This window comes from Macaca thibetana, chromosome 6 (assembly GCF_024542745.1).
Source record: "Macaca thibetana thibetana isolate TM-01 chromosome 6, ASM2454274v1, whole genome shotgun sequence".
Lineage (NCBI taxonomy): Eukaryota > Metazoa > Chordata > Mammalia > Primates > Cercopithecidae > Macaca > Macaca thibetana.
The window spans coordinates 48461416-48481125 of record NC_065583.1 but is presented as its reverse complement, the minus strand read 5'-3'; the positions used below and the strand labels follow the sequence as shown (position 1 = coordinate 48481125).

Genomic DNA, 19710 nt, shown 5'->3' with positions numbered 1-19710 from the left:
CCATATGTACACACATGATAAACTGCTAAAGACCACATAGAAAAATCTGGAAAGTAGAGAAAAATGATACAGCACCTTTAAAATAGCAAAAATAAGACTGACAGTTGACCTATCAACAAAAATAACTGAAGATAATGAAACGATAGCTTGAAATGCTGAAAGAAAAGAATTGCCAACATAGAATTCTGTACTCAGTGAAAATTCTATACTCAGTGAAGAATAGAAAGTAAAGATATTTGTTTTTTTTTTCTTTTTTTGAGACGGAGCCTCCCTGTGTCACCCAGGCTGGTGCAATATCAGCTCACTGCAATCTCTGCCTCCCAGGTTCAAGCGATTCTCCTGCCACTGCAATCTCTGCCTCCCAGGTTCAAGCGATTCTCCTGCCTCACCCTCCCTAGTAGCTGGGATTACAGGCCTGCACCACCATGCCCGGCTAATTTTTGTATTTTTAGTAGAGATGGGCTTCACCATGTTGGCGAGGCTGCTCTCAAACTCCTGACCTCAGGTGATCCACCTGCCCCGGCCTCCCAAAGTGCTGGGATTACAGGAATGAGCCACCGCACCTGGCCTGAGAAATAGAAAGTAATTTGAAAAGAAAAACTGTGAGAATCTGTTTCCAACAGATCTTCAAGCAAAGTTGGTGTTAGACCTATTCAGGAACTAATGGCAAATGTGTGGGTGAATATAAATTAATATCCTGTGGGGTTAAATTACATATACAGTTAAAATTCATTACCACTACAGTGCAAAAGTAAGGGGCAGGAGGGTGGAAGGAGTTGAAGTGTTTCATGGTTCTAGCATTATTGGAGATATTAAGTAACAATTTGTATGAGACTGTATTGATGCAATGATGCATGTTATAATCATAACGATGTTAACAAGAGTGCATCATCAACAACAGAATAATAAAAATGTTTGACAAATCCACAAGAAAGCAAAAAGGAGAAAAAAGCAACATAAACAGGTAGGTCAAATAACAAAAGTAACATAGTAGATAAAAATCAATAATATAATTAATTACATTAAACATAAATGGATCAAATACTCCAAGTAAAAGACTAAGATGATTAAATTAGATAAAAACTCAACTACACATGGCTTTATAGAAGAGGACCTTAAGTATAATGACCCAGAAAGGTTGAAAGTTAAAAAGATGGAAACATTATACCATTAGAACACTAATTAAAATAAATCTGATTTAGCTACACTAGTGTTAGACAATAGATTTTCAGGCAAGCAGCATTACCAGAGATAAAGAGGGATATTTTATAAAAATAAAAGGAAAATGATATAATTTCAAAGCAAAAATGGATAGAACTTTGAGAAATAAAGTACAACCATAGTGGAAGATGTTAATACACCTCTCTGCAGCTGATGGACTAAGCGGACAAGAAAATCCCCAAGGATAGAAGATCTGAACAAGACAATGAACCAAGTAGATATAATTGACACATATATAGAATACCATATCTAACATCAAAATGCACATTCTTTTAAAGTGCACATGGAACATTTACCAAAATTGATCATAAGCTCAGTCATAAAACAAGCTTCAATAAATCTCAAAGGATTGAAATTATTCAGAGTATGTTCTCCGGCCAGGGGAATCAGTAACAGAGACAGCTGCAACATGTCCCATTATATTTGCCAAGAGAAACACGACCCTGGCTACTTCCAACTTTCTTCATATAACAAGCCTTTACTGGGGAAACTGAGCATTGTTGAAAATATACAACTCTGCGCACTGGTCTCACTTTAAATTTATACCCACAATTCTTAAGTGGGCCCTCATTGTTGCCCAGCAGTCCTATCATATTTGCCTGGCCAATTCTGTCTCATGTTCAACTTTTATCTCTCTCTTCAAACCTCCAGGCTTGACTGAGAAAAAGCAACTCAAAAAAAAGTTCATCTAACTACCACCCATTGCATCACCTATTTGTACTTGTGCCTGTACTTGTAAGATATTCCATTTCCTCCTGTTATAATGAAAGAATGTGATTTTATCTGGGGCTAGATCTCCACTTGTGTGCTTTGGATTTCATTGACTCCTGCCTACAGTCAATGTAGGATGAGGATGCAGGAAAGAAGAACTGTGGGAATAGTTATTGTCAGTAGCATACAATGTTGTAATGTCATCGACTTTAAAAAAGTTATTTTGGCATTCCCTTCCAGGCATTGCCTCATTTCCTTACATTTACTCACCTTTACAGCAAAACCCTTCCAATATGATTGCCTGTATTCACCATCTCCATTTCCTCACCTACAATTCTAACCAGCAGGCTTGCATTCCACCATCATTCGATCTGTTCCTGCCAAGGTGATCCACAACTCTATGGTACCATATCCAGTGGTCAGTCCTCAGTCTTTATAACATGCACATGCTCATCACAGCATAACTCTCCCTTGAAACACACTCTTCTTTTAGCTTTAAGAATATCTCTTTCTCCTAATTTTCTTCCTATCTTTCAGATTACTCCTCCTTGGTCTCCTTTGTTGGTTTCTTCTCTCCTTACTAATCTTTAAATCTTGGAGTACCTTAGGCCTCCAACCTTGACCTCTTCTCTGTCTATACCACCTCTTGATGATTTCATCCAGTTTTCTGGATTAATACAGTTCATATGGTGACGATACCCAAATCGATATCTCTAGCTTAGGCCTCTCCTTTGACTCCAGACCTGTTTATCTAACTGCTACTTGACTTCTCTACTTACATATCTAACAGTATTTTAAACTTAAATCACCCCCCAATCTGCTCCCTGCCTTGCCTGAAGTCTCTTCTATTGTAGTGTATTAGTTTCATATTGCTGCAGTAACCAATTACTAGAGATTTGATGGCTCAAAACAAATCTCTTACAGTTCTGGAGACCAGAAAGCCAAAATCAATGGAAACCAGTGCTCCTTCTAGAGGCTCTAGGGGAGATTATGGTTCCATGCCTTTTTCCAGTCTCCAGAGCTGCATTTCTTGTATCCCTTGGCTTCTGGCCCCTTCATCCCATCTTCAAAGCCAGCAATTCAGCATCTTGTTTCAGTTTTCACATTACCTTTTTCATCTATGCAGTCAAATTTTTCTTTGCCTCCCTCTTATAAGGACATTTGTGATTGCATTTAGGGCCCATCCAGGTAATCCAGGATAATCTCATTTAAAAATCCTTAATTTAAACACATCTGCAAAGTCCCTTTTGCTATATAAGGTGACATCCATAGGTTCTGCAGATTTGGATATGGACATCTTGGGGGCTATTATTTAGCCTACCACACATTGTAAATGGCATCACCCTTCTACAGTTGCTTAAGTTAAAAGACAACTTAAATCCTTTTTCTCTCAAGCCTTATATTATCTGTCAGAAAGAATCTATCAGTCTTTCAGGCTTCATGGTTAAAATACGTCAAGAAACTAATCATTTCTCACCACCCCTACTGCCGTTGTCATCTCTTGCCTGGATTACATCAGACCAGATCCCTGCTCCATCTTCCCGTTCTTTTGAGACAGAGTCTCGCTCTGTTGCCCAGGCTGGAGTGCAGTGGCGTGATCTCGGCTCACTGCAGCCTCCACCTCCCAGGTTCAAGTGATTCTCCTGCCTCAGCCTCCCGAGTTGCTGGGATTACAGGCACCCGCAACCACACCTGGCTATTTTTTTTTTGTAGTTTTAGTAGAGACCGGGTTTCCCCACCTTGGCCAGGCTGGTCTCGAACTCCTGACCTTAGGTGATCCGCCCACCTCAGCCTCCCAAAGTGCTGGGATTATAGGTGTGAGCCACCACACCCGGTCCCTGTTTGTTAACACATCCACCAGGTTGTTTCTTTAAAGATCTAAGTCAGATTGGATCAATCCCCTGATGAAAGCCCTTCTGCAACTTTCTCACTGAAATGTCCTCACTTTGGGTTTTGTTCTAGCTCCTGACTGGCCTCTGAGGCCCTGTGTGAGTGGGCCCTTGCATGGCCTGACTTCATCCTCCCACTCTACCCCCTCACCACTCTGCCTGCTATCAGAGTCTCAGTTCTACCTGGCATCTCATTCACCTTGAGGGAGAAGGCCAATTGAAAATAGTCTTCCAGTTCCTCTTTTGCTTTGAACCCGGATTTTCATAGTCCTTATTACTTACAGTTCTCTAAAATTCTCATTTATGGTCTGTTCCCCAACTAGAATAGGAATTCTAGGGACATTATTGCTCATTCATGGCTGTTTCCCTACGTAGTAGACAATCAATACTTATTGAATAATTACACATGAATCTTTCCCCCCTTTAGTCTGACCGGTTGGCACAGGAGCTGGGGAGTATGCAGAAAGCAAAGAAGAATGTGGCAAGCTGTGCCCCAGAATTTGGAGTTTTCCTCACTCCATTAAAGAGGTGTACCTGTAGGACTTTCTGGGCTCGGATGTCAACCACAAGGACTCTGCTCAGTGCTGGCTGGGCCACATAGATGTACCGGTTCCGGACGTTGACTGCAGATGCCCACTGGCAGGGCTGGGTTGCATTTTTTTCTCTTTGAGGACAGATTTCTTCCTGAAAAAGAGATAGGCTGTCATATATCTTCTTAATTGCCCTTTCCCTCCAACATCTCTAGGTACCCTCTCCCCTGATTCTCCTCTGTGCCTTTTTTCCCCTCTCAGAATCCTTTGGATCCATAGAACAGAGCACCCAAGCCCTCCCACATCACCAACTTCTCACTTAACATTCCTTTAATTTTTGGGGGCTAAAACTCCCTTTGCACCCGCTCAGTTAGCAGCTTCCAGGTCCATGTTCTTCTATTCTGTATGCTACCTTCTCCCTCTCCTCATCCTCATTTTAAAAACTTCTGTTCATGGCCAAACTTCTGAAAGAGTTGCCTATACTCTTTCTCCACTTCCCACCTCTCGCATGCTCCTTAACACTCTGGCTCTAGTCCTCAGAGTTGACATTTTCTCCCAGAGGTCAACATGGACTCCTTACTTATTACGTTAAACCCGTGTTGACTCGCCCTCTGTTCCCTGTCCTCCATCCTCCCTTGGTGGCTGATCCTCTGTTGCTGGACTCTGCTCAGTGTGCTGATCTCTATATGCTAGCATGTCCAGGGTTCTTTCTTGTTTCTTTCTTCTCTAAAATCCACCCCCTTGTTACTCTCATTGAAACCTCTGGCTTTAAACACAGTCTATGTGCTCACAATTCATACCCAATTCATACCTTTAGCTCAGGCCTCTTCCCCGGACTCCAGACTTGAATAACCAACTGCCTAGCTCCACTTGGTTGTTCAAAATCAACTCTTAATTTTACTTCCTAATCTTGCTCATTCTACTGAAAATCTGGCAATTGTGCTATTTTACTTCCATAGGCCAAAACCTTACAATCTAGTGAAAGGCCATCCTTGATGCCTCTAACCTCAGGCCCCATCCAATGTCTCACAAGTCATTTCAGCTTTACCTTCACAATATATCCAGAAATAGGCTTTGACCATTTCTGCTTCATCACTCTGGCTTAAGCCACGCTACCTGCCACTCAGGTGACTGCTATAGCATCTGGATATGCTCCTGGGTTCCACCATAGCCTCCCAACCTGTTCTTGACACAGCAGCCACAGGGATCGTTATAAAATGAAAGTCAGATCATGTGACTCGTCTTTCTCAATTCCCCCTCTCTCCCAATAACATTCTTTCTTGCTCAGAATAAAATCCCAAGTCTTTCCTACAAGGCCCTCTACGTTTGGTCTCCTGCTTTTCTCTTTCCCGCCCCACTCCACGCCATGGGCATGTTCAGCATTCCTCAGTCATGCTGCTCTCCTGCACCAGGGCTTTTGCCTTGGCTGTTCCTTTTGCTTGGAATATTCTTCCCCAGATATCTACAGGGTTTATTCTCTCATTTCCTTCAGGTCTCTGCTTAGTGTCACCTTATTGGGAGGTCTTCTCTGACCTCATCTATCTCAGCTCTCCTTCCACCCTTACTCTCTTACCGGCTGCATTTTTCATTTACCACTTGAGTTTCTGCATTCATTTGTCTAGCTGCGCACAACCTTTCCTCCTTCGCTAGATTGTAAGTTCCTTGAGGGCAGGTCTTTGGTTCACTGCTGTATAATTGGCACCTAGTACAGTGCCTGGCACAGAGTCAGTGCTTAAAATGTATTTGTTGACAGAATAAATGAGTGAAAAAGGGGACCTTCTTTTCACTTGTCTTACATGATATACGGTCTCATGGTTTTCCTCATGACTGTGGCCCAACTCTGTCTCAATCTTCTTTGTGTTTCTTGTTAGTCTGCCTGTCTCTGAACTGTTGGTGACCCCAGGGTTCTGTTCTAAATGCCCATCTCAAATCACTTGTGCCCGCCCTTGTCTGTCCCATTTGGCCAACACTCACATGCTAATGGCACCCAGATCTGTCTTTATCTCAGAACCTTCTTCTCCAGCTCCTGCTTAGTTCTCTCATGCCACCCCCATTTCTCTCCTAGGTGACTGCAATAGCATTGAAGCCAGTCTCTCTCCTTTTACTCTTGTTCTCATATTTAATCCTTACATAACCCCAATTTGCCTATGAGACACCTGCGGCTTAGAAAGGCTAGGTAACTTTTCTAAAGCTACTTAGTCTACAGAGGTGGGATTTGAACCCAGGTCTACCTGACTCTGAAGCCCATGTTCTTATCTGTGACATCACACTGCTTCTTTCTGGAAAATGTAGACCTCTAAGCCAGCAGAGAGGCCTGACGTGGGATGCACCAGTCTCCTACTCACCAGCCCTTCAGGAAGAGGCTTGTCCCATTGTAACTCTCGTTAGGTGTTTGAGCAGTTTCTAGATGCAAAAATCGTTCTTTGGGATTGTTCCCCAGCTCACCATACTCTTATGTTGCCTGAAACACCTTCAGGACCTCTGTGTCTTGTATCTAGCTTCTTATCCAGGAAAACTGAATCCCGGTTAGGATTTGAGAGAGTCCCTCCAAGTTACAGGTTAGGTTATTACAAATGTATGAGAAATGTGTGCCAATGTGATGGAGTGCAATTATTTAAACCTAATTGCTAGAACTCTTTCTAACTGGTTTCATAGCTGTTATTAATATATGGAAGGAACATTGATGGGAAATAACACTTCTAAAAAATAATTAACTCAAATTAAACAGCCTGGAAAACAGCTTTTCCCAAAGCCACAAATGTGAGAAATGGAACAGCCTGAGATATACCAATAGCCAGCACAGCAATGCTTTAGGAACTTGCCTGGGCCAAGCCCACTTCCTCCATGGGCTCCAAGTCCATAACTATTCACTGAGTGGATTGTGCACAGTTATTGTGTACAACTGAGGACACACTGTGTGTATCCTCAAGGGGAAGGCATATGGGGGCTTGACATGACCCTTTGGGCTTCAACACTATAGTCCTATCCTCAAGGAGCTCAGAGTATCCCACAAGGCCAAGTGGGAAACAAGCCAGAGGAACAGAGGCCTGGTGTGGGGCTATAGCCCTGGGGCAGGCCTCCTAAGGCTATCCCGGAAGGGCTTTCCTGGATCCGCTATCAGCATCATCTCTCCTGCCTCTGCCCACTGAATGTTCCACTGTTATTTTCTACCTGGCCTTAGTTTCCTGAAGGCCACTGAGAAAACACCTGTTTGGCAGCTGTCTGTTCACATTGCTGTCTCCATCATTTGACTATGAATTTCTGGAGGCCAGGAACCCATTTGTACCGCCTGGGCCTCACCTGAGGCTCAGTGCAGAGAAGTGGCTTCTGGATGAAGGAATGAGAGTTGTAAATTCTCGGCCTCCTCTATTGCTCTCTTAGCCTGGGAAAAAATTTGAAACCACACCACATACAGCAAATGGAATTTTAGAAATCAAATGGCATGCCTGGTTAAAGATGGACTTTTAGGATTTTGCCTGTGTATGATGTAGAAGCCGCCCCAGGCACAGATACTTACATAGCTCATGAAAATCTTTTCCATGGGTTTGAGGTGCCTCTGGATCTCACAGTCCACAGGATGGATGATGATGATGCCGTCGTCGGAGAAGACATAGAACATGTTTCCCACGCTGAGGCCTGGGAGGAGCAAATGGAATGGGCATGCCCCTCCAAGCAGTTGGCCCCTGGGCAGGGTCACACGCAGCATTGAACACACAAGAAACCGGCCACGTGGATGCATCTGGTGCAGGCACGAGATGCAATTCCTGGTCAGGGTGGGGTAGAATGAGCAGCCAGCTCGTAGCTGGATGGGTGCAGAGAGGGCCCCCAGGACTATGAATCAGTAAAGCATGTCACAGGCTGCGTACAGCTGCCCTAAGTCATCTAGGGTTGGCCACAGGTTTTCAGATAAAAGCCTTGGCTTTCACATGCATTTGACATTTCCTGTTCTGAAAGGGAAAGCCTCCCTTGATTGTTCATTATATACTAGTCACATCAGGATGGCTCAGTGGATGCCAAAGTAGCAAAGGCTTTCATTTGATTTTTTAAACCCGTGTATGTACAGTGTCACTTCCTGGAATGTGGAGTCCTAAGAATGCTGCCCTTTGCCCAAACTTTGTCCTGGCTGTGCTGGCCAACCCCTCTTTCCAGACAGCTTACTCTGACTTCTGCCCCCGTCCCCGCCACCCTTGTTTCTCTGTGGCAGCCCGTGCCAGGCAGCAGAGCCTACACTCCAGTCATGCCCCCCTGCCAGCCCTGACCCCGGCCCAGGGCTTTGGCTGTCTGCGGAGAGGGTCTAAGCAAACTGGCCGAGAAGGGGCCTTGGGGACCAGTTAGCTCAGCCTCCTTATTTTAAAGACAAACTGAGGTCCAAGGAGGGAAAGGGGCTTGTCTGAGGCCACCCGTCTCTGTGCCAGAGCTGGGGCTAGATCCTGGGCCCTGCCTTCTGGCCTCTGTCCCTCATTCTGTCTCTATAAAGGGGAAACAAGGTAAAAAGAGATGTAAGCTCTAGAGTGTTCCTTCCCTCTTTCCTTCTCCCTGTTTTTCTGTCTCCTCATTTCTCTCTCCCCTTTCCCTTTCTTTCTTCATTTCTTTTAAATCTAGAACATTAAGATCTCTATAAATTCTAGGGTAAACATGTAGAAAAATCTCTTTTCTAGTTTTTTTTTTTTTTTAAGCATGCTGAAAAAACTGGTATGCTGGTTTAATGGACTATCTGGGCAAGTTTTTAGTGAGTTAGAAAACAGTAACACAGGAATCACTGTTTTACTTTTTTCCAACAACTCTGCAGGCAGTTTTCTGGGCCTTAGGTCCTTGGCAACCCAGAGGCATTAATGGGGGTGGTCCTTGCTGTTGAACAAGGGGCGGACTCTATGATAACCCGCAGCCGCCTCCAGCGTCTGTGCTGAGTCAGGCTCTGGGCAGGAGGGCTCCTGCCAGCAGAAGCAGCTGGAAGCCAGCCTCTCAGAAGCTGCGAACACCAGGGAGTACCCAGCATAGCTCTCCATAAGCAATCCCTGGGGAATCTGGGGCACTGGGCAGCCTATTTCTCGAAAGCCAGATGAAGCTCACCTCCCTCCTGCCAAGAGTCTGGTCTTAGCTCCACAGCATCTTGGTGTTTGGAGCCAGCACTCCAGCACACACCTGCTCTGACCCCATCTCTCTCACCCACAAGAGGAACTTCTCTTCTGTCCTCTTTCATCTGGCAAACTACTTCCACTCAAACCTAGGGGCCAGAGGGGGTCCAAAGTCCCCGCTAAGCCACAAACTCCAGGAACAGCCACCCACGGCTGCTTGGAAAATTGGTAGCTGGAAGAACCAACATAAGACTGAAAGCATAATAGAGCCCACATGGGGTTTGTGGCTATAGCTACATGCCGGGCTGAGTGCAGTGCCTCGGCCTTGCTCACAGTCGGCCCTGGAATATGAGGCTCAACAGTCATTCAACAAATAATTGACTTCACGGGATACCCAGCTGCCTGATCCAGCTCCCTGGAAGCTGCCTGAGTGTAGCTTCTGCTAACAGGGCCTGAAGGAGCTGTTTTTGCTTTTGTCTGTTCTCATCTCATTTCTCCTATTGAGACTTAAGTGTCCCCTGAGGCCTGCTGGCTTCTTCATTTTGGCTCCCTATCCCTATTTCCGGACCTCGACTTTCAGGAGTGAAGGGTCCAAGCATCTAGCTACCCAGGCAGGATGGAATTTGTTCACTGCTCAATTGTTCAATATACCTACCAACCCTATGCCCCAAGGCGGCTGTGGGTCTTTAGTGGGCACTTGGGTCTTTACAGCTGATTTCACATCCCACAGGGCCTCTTGCATTCTTGGCAGGTCTCTACTTCTGAAACTTGAGACCCTTTGTAGTAACCTCCCCTTAGCAAAACACCACCTCTTAAACACTTGAGTGACTGTGCATCTCAACCTAGGTGCTGCTCGTTCAGCAGCCGTGAGAGCCTAAGGGACCGCCGTGATCAGCGACTGTTGCTATTGACAGCAGTTCCTCATTTTCTGGGCTCTGCCTTTGTTTTGTTCCCAGACTTATCATGTCAGCTTTAGTGCCTGACGTTCAGGGAATTGTTCTGAGTATGTGTCTGCATTCATATGCCAGACTGCAGGTAACACCGTGTGAAGTTCTTGAGGAAAAAATGAGATGGGAAATGTCTTGGTTTTCAAACAGGGAGATTTTGTGCTTAACCCATCAATCACAGGGTACCTCCTGCTGCTGCCCACTGAGCTACAGAATGAGTTGTCACAAGGGGATCTGGACTCTTATCTGTTTGTGGGGACAGGGACCCGGGCACGTATCTGTACCCCACACAGTGACTCAGGCTCTGCCACCAGCTCCCACACGTGCCCACTATATTTTGAGTCATATGAAATTGTCAATATTAGACCACTATGATGCACAAAAATGGCAATTTCATATGGCTCAACTTACTAAAGATTTGCTTGATAAATATATTTCTGAAAATCTATACATTTAAAAATATACATTGGCAGAAATTATGGCAGCTTTTGTCCTCCGCATTTCCTTAATCAAAGCATATTTAAGGTACAGTGACTATCTAGTAGAGATCGACAACTTTTTTTGTCATTTTTAAACCACACAAGATAAGCAAAGCACTAAATCCAACACCAGTCAGCTACTGGAAAAAAATTTAAGGCCCACATCTGACCAGGAACCCCTGCCAACTGTTCTGCTTCAGCGGAGGTTACGAGCCACTTTCAATGAAAGCTTTGCGTTTAAAAATTTCTCATTAAAGACATGAGTACATTTTAAATTTGATTCAATGCATATGCCACTTGAACTTGACACTGACTTCCTGCTCCCATACTTGTAGGGCTGCTTTGCGTGTGGGAAACCTGATGGCAGTTCACGGAAAGATGGCCCATCACAGAACCACACACACATGATCACAAGCAGGACGCAAAACAATGAAGCTTGGTACCTTCCTCTCGCCACAGGATGTTTGCAACTGGAGCAGCAGAGAATGAGGAAAGCAGGAATGTGAGGGAGGAAAGGAAAAAGAATAAAGCAGTATCAAACTTTTACTGTAGTGATTCCATTTATGAAGATCCTGGTACCTAGTCCATCACTTACAGAATCTGCATTGCCCTAGGAACAGTATCTTGGGGGAAGCTCTGGACAAGAACAAATGCTTTCAGGTCTCCAGACACTTTTGATTCCTAAGTAAATCTTTGAAATCATGCCCCAGGACCACAGAAGCTAATGGAATTTCTCACATTCTATGGATGATCAAGAGTAAGCAACATCTCTCCCAGATTTCCTGGACTACCACCAGGAGAAGTGACTTTCAGCTAGGATTCTCCTAGGATGACCATGTGAAATACTTCTGATTATCTACTTTGATGAAAGTCGCTTAAGCCTGGAGACTTTGACCATGATCAACACCCACGTCTATGAAATCACACCTGCAGGCCTACCTGGGGAGCAGTGGTTATGAGGAGAGCACACTTAGCACACCGATGGGCCGGATCCCTAGCGTAAAGGCTACCACACTCCCAAAGGTGTGCATGTGTGCACAGGCCAGGTTCTGAGCCACTGTGGGACATCAGTACCTGGTGGGCGGATAGTGTAACTGATTTTGTGGATGAAGGGCAGAGGTTCAGGGCATACAGCAAGTAAAAAGCAGAGCTGGGACTCCACTATTTGGGTTTCCTTGTGTTCCCGGGCTCTGTCTGCTGTCCAGGGAGTCTCCCTGTCTGTTTTCAGAGCTGTCTAGGTTGCCAGGGAAGGCCTGCTCACCTCTGGGTGCCCTCTGATTCCAGCTTTATGCACAGAGGGATATGAAGTCCCTGTCTTCACGGACTCATGGTTGGCAGCTGTGGCCCTGGTCAACTGGTGCCCTCCTTTGCCACCCAACACCCCTCAGCCAGCTCAGAAGCATAAATGCAAGTGTCGACTCACGGGTCTTTCTAGCTGAGTCTTCAATGAAGAGCGAGGAGATATCTTCATCCACGCCCACTTCATTTTTGGCAATGCAGGTGTATGCCCCTGTGTCTTCATACCGAACACTGCTGATGTGGAGTTCGCTCCCATTGGCTGCAGAAAGGACAGTGCTCAGGGTGGACTGCTCAGCTGGAGACGCCCTCACTTTCCTTTATGGGGCTATGAGAGTGTTAGGGCTGCCCAGCCCCTGGGCAGCCAGCAGCCCTGATCATATGCCTAGGAAGGGCTGGCACATCTGAAATGCACTGAGGGTGAGCTGGACCCGAGTGACAGCTTCTCATTATTGCTCTCAGAAAGCTCAAAAAGACCTGTGTGAGCCCAGATAACAGGGAAATTTGGGAGCCATCTGTTCATTCCTAACCTGTCTGACTTAGAAACAAATTATACTTCTCATTTCCATTCCTGGCGTCTCAGCTGGATTTGAATGGGAATATCACATAGATGTCTACCAAGGGCAGTTCTTACCTAAAAGGGAGAGCTGTTTAGACATCTGAGTTGAGACATCCACGCCGTTTTTCAGCCAAGTGATTCTGGGCATGGGAATGCCCTCGGCATGGCATCTCAGGCTGGCCGCCACTCCGGGCTCCTGTGCCTGGCTCTCTGGATAGACGCGGATGACTGGCGGCACTGTGGGTGAGAGTCAGTGCTGGTGAGAAAGAGATGGCCCTGACCTGGACTTGGGCCTGTGGTCCAACCTGAGACCCTGCTCCAGAGGGGGTGAACCCAAGAGGTGACTGGAGTTCTGTGTTTAACCAGCTTACAATAATCCTGTCTAGCAACTCTAGCTCTAAAAGAAAGGGCTGTAAAATGGATTGCAGACAATAAACATGTCAGACTTTGTACCCTATGACTCATGGCTTTCATCATTATTCTAAATACGATCAGAAGGCCATCCAAATATTTAATGCTGTTCAGCTGCTACATGTAAAGAGCAGCAGCCACTGAAATTTATTTCTGAATAAAATGAATAAAATTTAGATATATTCCCTTTCTGTTATCAGAAAGCCATTGGATAGGGGTTAATTTCTTGCAGGAAATGTATCACAAAACACTTATGGCACTGACTGGCAGGGCCTCTGTTCTGGGGAAGTCCATTCATTTTCCAGTGGATCATTTTCATTTCTCCACTTCTCAACCCCCGGAACATGGGTGAAAGGCCAGGTGTGCCCTCCTCAGCTTGAAGTGACTCAGCCATGGGCCCTGGCAGTCAAGTTCAGGGTTGGGGGTGTGACCCTGCCCACTCACCAGACAAGCATGGGTGGGCAAGGCTCCACACCCTCCACAGAGCTCTGGCCCTACCCAGTGTGGCTGTGGGGAGGGACCTGGAAGAAGCAACGAGGGTCCTCCCTCCTACCCCTAGCTTTGGGTCCAGGAAATAAGTATCATTTTTAGTGGAATTGAGGGTTCTTCATTAGCTATACCTTTTACTTTACACACTTTCAAAAAGGATTTGTGACATGTAAACATACCTGCATATTAAACTAAACTAAACTAAACACACTGCCCCTGGAGATGGGGGAGATGGATTCTTCTTGAAGTGGACAGCTACATTTTCCTAGAGTCATCTGGACTGTTGTTCAGTAAAAGAAAGCATCTAGTACTTTAGAACTGAGATTTTTTTTTGGTTTTTCTTGGGACCAGAGCATAGAACAAATTGGTACTTATGTAGAAACAGGCAATGGTGTGGATCCCGGGACCTGAGTGGGGTAGAATTTTTGTGACTCATGTGGGGTGGGCAGAGGATAAAAGAAAAACTCCACTGCCTCACTGTGAGAAATGAACTCTGTAGCTCCTGTCACAACTCCTCAGGGGCTGCTCATAATTCCATCAACTCAGTCTGAATTTCAAGTCTTCTCTTGTCTGTGGGACACAGTTGGGGGCAGGGGTGAAAGCTAAATGGACAACCGCCAAGGGAGACAATCCCATCCAATGGCCCAGAGCTGTGACAATAACATGAGCTCAGAGCACCCAATACCAAACCACACAGAGACCCAAAACAATAAAGTCGGAGTCCTCGCCTCAGTTTTTCTTTGTTTTAAGCTCTGGGGGAGAATGCCAGGGAGTGGCAGAAAAGCCTGTCACAAGTCAGGCCACTAAGGATGGAGGAGGTCCACGGAGCTCCAGCAGAGGCACATCTGGAGGACTGCTTCCAACAGAAATGTGTAGCTCTCTTCTCTGACCCCTGTTTGATCCAAAGAGGAAAGAAAGAAACTTCCCTACACCTTGCCTTGGGTAGAGGGAGGAGTAGGGTTCCCTTTGAATAGATAGAATTTTGGTCGGGATTCAGGAACACAGAGATAGAACCTGGAGTACTGGTCTGGGGGGTGGTTGGAGAAGGTGGTAGGGTAGAGCCACCAGAGTTCTAGAGTAGGAATGGCCAGGACCTGGGGTTAATAAGCTTGGGTTCTTACTAGATCACTGTCTATTTCTACAAGCCTGCCTGGCAACCACAGAGTAAACTTAAATAAAGTAGAAGAATCATCAGTGGAGACAGAAGCAAAAATGAATGAATCAACCAGAAAGCTGAAGAGCAGAACTGGTAAAAAAAAAAAAAAAAAAAAAAAAAAAAAAAATCTAAGAGCTGTTTGTAAAACCCAACAAAACAACTAAATTCCTGGGACGTTTGATCAATGTAAAAATAGAAAAAGAACACAGAGGGGATTAATATATATGAGAACATTCAATTATTGGTAATAAATGTGAAAGTCTCAACGAAATGGATCATTTAAAAGGAAACTTTAGACCAGGTGTGGTGGCTCATGCCTATTATCTCAGCACTTTGGGAGGCCAAGGTGGGCGGATCCCTTGAATCCACATGTTCGAGACCAACCTGGGCAACATGGCAAAACCCCGTCTCCATCAACATACAAACATTAGTCAGGTGTGGTGGCACACACCTCTCTGGTCCCAGCTACTCAGGAGACTGAGGCGGGAGGATCCCTTGAGCCTGGGAGGTCGAGGCTGTAGTGAGTCATGATTACGTCACTGCACTCCAGCCTGGGTGACACAGCAAGAACCTCTCTCAAATAATAATAATAAAAATAAAAAAGGAAACTTGGAAGTACCAGCATTGAATTAAGGGGAGAATATTTGAAACAACCGTAAAGTACTACTAACTCAAAAGGCATTCTGACAAGTTTTTTCAGATAATTCCTTCATTCATTTAAGGAATGAATAATTCTTAGAGCATAGAACAGGGAAGATGTTCCAAATTACATCATGAAGGTAGCATAACCTGGACACCAGAACCTGGCAGAGAATGCAAAAAAGACTACAGACTGATCTCACTTAGGACAAGATACACCAAAATTCTAAGTAGAATATCGACAAGTCAAATCTAGCATGGTATTAAAAGAACATACTATGGGCAAGGGTAATATGTTTCAATGGCTATTAGGAAATCTACCATTAATCATTCCGAAGTCAAAGAGAAAAACCATTCGATTCTCTTGTTAGACACTAGAAGGGCCTTTGAAAAAAGTTCAAAATCAATTTCTTGGGGAAAAACTCTCAATAAAATAGGAACAGAATGATATTTTCTTCATGCAATGAAGAATATCTCTATAAAAAGAAGAAACGGCACCATTCTTTTTCAAATGGTGAAACATTAATTTGGGAAAACAGAAGAAGGACAAAGGAAGGGAGACAATACCAGACTCCCAATGTCATGCTGGATGTTGTCAATGGAAGGCAAGAAATGAGAGGTACAAATAGTACCAAGGTGGAGAAAAATGATATGTGGCTATATCCAGGTACTGCACCAATAAAGCTATAAGGATTAATTGGTACGTAAAGAGGCCAGTACCAAAACGTACAAAATTAACAGTTTGCTTATACACCAGCAATGGCCAGACAGAAAATATAATGGAAGTCAATGAAGAAAACAACAAAACTTCACTGATGATATTAAAAAAGGCTTGGATAGTTGAAGAGAGATGTTCTTGGGTAGAAAGACTTAATATCGTTAGGAAACAAATTCAAAATTAAGCCATATGTTTAATCTAACTCCAATTAAAAAATCATTTGGTAGGTGCCAGGTGCAGTGACTCATGTCTGTAATCCCAGCACTTTGGGAGGCTGAGATGGGCAGATTGCTTGAGTCCAGGAGTTCAAGACCAGCCTGGGCAACATGGTGAAACCTTGATTCTACCAAAAATACAAAAAATTAGCCAGATATGGTGGCATGCACCTGTAATCCCAGCTACTTGGTAGGCTGAGATGGGAGGACTGCTTGAGCCTGGGAAGTTGAAGCTGCAGTGAGCCTAGATCATGCTATTGCACTCCAACCTGGGCAACTGAGGGAGACCCTGTCTTAAAAAAAAAAAAAAATCAATTGGTAGGGGCTTGACAAAACAATTCTGAATTTAGAAGAAAAAATATGCAAGAACAGCTGAGGAAATTTTGAAAAAGGAGAGTGATTGTATTTTGCTATACCAGATAGTACAAAGTTTGACAAATGTTGCAAAGTGGGGTGGAGGGAGAGAGGACCACGGAAAAGCTGAGGGCCTTCTGAGTGTGGCACCACCTTGATGATCTTGCTGCATTTTACAAAGCTGTCAATTCAATACTGTGTAGCCAAAGTTTACTAAATGCCAGCCAAGTGTCAGGCATGTCACACACAGCAGTGGGTGAGACAGCCTCAGGCCCTACCCTCATGGAGCTTTCTGTCTGGGGGAGGTGATTCAAGAATTAACCATGAATGAGACAATCACTTCCAGAGGGAGCTTTGGGAGCATGGGGACAGTGGTCCCAGAAAATTGTCAGAATAGGGACTAGGCTCCACACTCTCAGTTCATCCAGGAAGTGCTTCCTGATGTCTGCAATGCCTGTCCTTTCACTGGTGGTGGGCTTGTCCAGTGAACTGGAAACTTAAGGAATGAGCTTGCCTCTGTATGGTGGGTGGTACACCGGCCCCTCAGTGAGGTGGCCAGCACCAGTGCTGGACACTGGCCTGTGCCTCAGCCCTGGCCTCTGATAGGAATCCTGCAGACCCACATGAATTGCACAGAGGGCACATGGCGGGAGCTTGGTAAAGCACAATGCTGGGCTCACCCCCAGTGTCTGATTCCTAAGATCTGAGATGGGGCTGGAGGATGTGCATTTACCTAACAGGTTCCAAGGGAGACCCTGAGTCAGTCCTGACTTGGAAGCTCTCCCAGACCAATTCAGGGCTAATTTTGAACTGAAGTGCATGCCAGTGTTCTAGAACAAAATGAAACCTGACTGCAAGTCAAGGGTGTGGAATGAATCATTCACTTAAAAATACATGAGTAGACCGGGCACGGTGGCTCACACCTGTAATCCCAGCACTTTGGGAGGCCGAGGCAGGTGGATCACGAGGTCAGGAGATCGAGACCATCCTGGCTAACACGGTGAAACCCTGTCTCTACTAAAAATACAAAAAATTAGCTGGGTGTGGTGGTGGGTGCCTGTAGTCCCAGCTACTTGGGAGGCTGAGGCAGGAGAATGGTGTGAACCCGGGAAGTGGAGCTTGCAGTGAGTTGAGATCGCACCACTGCACTCCAGCCTGGGCAACATAGCCAGACTCCGTCAGAAAAAAAAAAATTACTAAATGCAAGACACCTGGGTCTCCATTAGCAGGGGCAAAAAAATGGCTCACATGTACCTAGAGTGAGATGCGCACTCTGCTGGTCTTGAGGGTTTTTTGAGCCAAAGCAGGTTAGATGACTCCCCACTGGCCTCCAGCCCTTCAGCAGCACTAAAGAGGGAACCTCAGATGTGTCTGCTCCAGCTCTGGTGCCCCTGTGTCTCCCCAGTTTTGCCCCAACTCTCTACTGGGGATCATTAGGCCTCTTCTCCTCCTGCCCCTTATCCCAGATCATGCCAATCTCCACAAGCAGCCTAGGCCTCTGGGGCATCCCTCCTCCCCAGAACCTTCTGTTATGCCTTCTGGAACTCATGTGCTGTCATTAGCAACATCTCCCACATCCTCAGACTCTTCTATGAGTGCTCCTTCACCTTCTTGCGCCAATGGAAACCTGGCTTCCTCCTGAGGATGCAGCTTCTCCTGCAGCGGCTTCAGAGGCAGCCCCTTTCTCTTGGTACCACTAGGGTGGGAGGTGGGGTAGGCGTCCTCCTGGGCCCTCGTTGCCACTTCCAGACCATTCTCATGTCACGCCCACCTACTACCTAGACACCATCCCCGCTTGGACATAGCTCCCACGCCTTTCACTCCTGCATCCTGGTCCCCTTTTCTACTGGATTTTTCCTGTTAGCCCACATAATGCTTCTATTTCTCCTACCTTGGAAAAAAAAAAAAAAACCTTCTCTTTACCCCAGTTTCTCTCTCAATTATGCCCCATTTTTCTCCTTGAAAACACCCTGAAGTGTTGTCCACACTCGAAGTTAGAGCCAGCTCTGGGCAGCTCCTACCCGTGCTGGAGCTCTGGATCCAGCCTCCCGCCAGGAGGATGGAAGTGTGGACAGGGAGCGTCTATGTGGGTGTGTGAAGTTCCTGGGGCCCTGCCAGGAAAGGCGGAGACCAAGCTCTCTGCTGGCAACATGGCAGAGACCCAACTCTTTGGCCCTGATCTCTTTTCCTTTTGTGTTAATCCACACATTAAAAATAATGTGAAATTAATATATCCTAGGCACACACATTCATTTTCTCCCTTTTTTTTGAGATAGAGTCTCCCTCTGTTGCCCAGGCTGGAGTGCAGCAGTGCTATCTCAGCTCATTGCAGACTTCACCTGCCGGGTTCAAGCGATTCTCATGCCTCAGCCTCCCAAGTAGCTGGGATTACAGGCACATGCCACCACACATGGGTAATTTTTGTATTTTTTGTAGAGACAGGGTTTCACCATGTTGGCCAGGCTGGCCTCAAACTCTTGGGCTCAAGCGATCCAGCCTCAACCTCCCAAAGTGCTGTGATTTTAGGCGTGAGCCACCACACCAGCCTCATTTTCTCTCAAATTTGAAAACCTTCAAGTGAAAACATTTGCATCCATAACACAAAGGCCCACTGTCTTTGGGAAACACCGACCATTCCCAACGTGAAAGGCAGCGTAAATACATCCTTAAGTAGGAGGCACAGCCACGAAAGTAGCATGCAGGAGTAATAAACAGATTCAGGAGGTTATTATTGTGTTTTTGGGAATGAATCGCGACCTGTCTGAACTGTGGGGAGGTCGAGAGTGTTTTTAATTTAGTGGATTAATCATTTATGTCTGAAGTTCTTTTTCCTTCCTATGAAAACAATGCAAGAGGTTTACCCAAAGTTATAAATCATTGTCAGTGCTCTGGCCACATCTCTGGGAGGTCTGGGCCATGGGCAAATTATACTAATAATTTGAAAGAGGAAGTAGTTGCCTGAAATGGTTTCTTTAGTCAATCGAGTCAGGGCAGAGTCATGGAAGGGGAAGTCCGAGAAGC

General features: G+C 45.5%; 2 protein-coding genes across 4 annotated transcripts in view; both read right to left on the bottom strand.

Annotated features, from left to right (window-relative positions):
- Positions 1-19710, bottom strand: part of FSTL4 (follistatin like 4) — a 412553-nt gene that overhangs the window by 18925 nt on the left and 373918 nt on the right. For 2 of the 3 annotated variants that reach the window (XM_050792758.1, XM_050792761.1), the window contains exons 9-13: positions 12783-12944; positions 12276-12410; positions 11296-11322; positions 7869-7987; positions 4356-4505 (exon numbers count right to left, since the gene is read on the bottom strand). In XM_050792758.1, the coding sequence (XP_050648715.1) occupies positions 4356-4505; positions 7869-7987; positions 11296-11322; positions 12276-12410; positions 12783-12944 (593 nt within the window). The remainder of the gene's footprint in view (positions 1-4355; positions 4506-7868; positions 7988-11295; positions 11323-12275; positions 12411-12782; positions 12945-19710) is intronic. The other variant, XM_050792760.1, reaches the window with a different exon arrangement.
- Positions 1-19710, bottom strand: part of ZCCHC10 (zinc finger CCHC-type containing 10) — a 399316-nt gene that overhangs the window by 220603 nt on the left and 159003 nt on the right. The window lies entirely within an intron of this gene.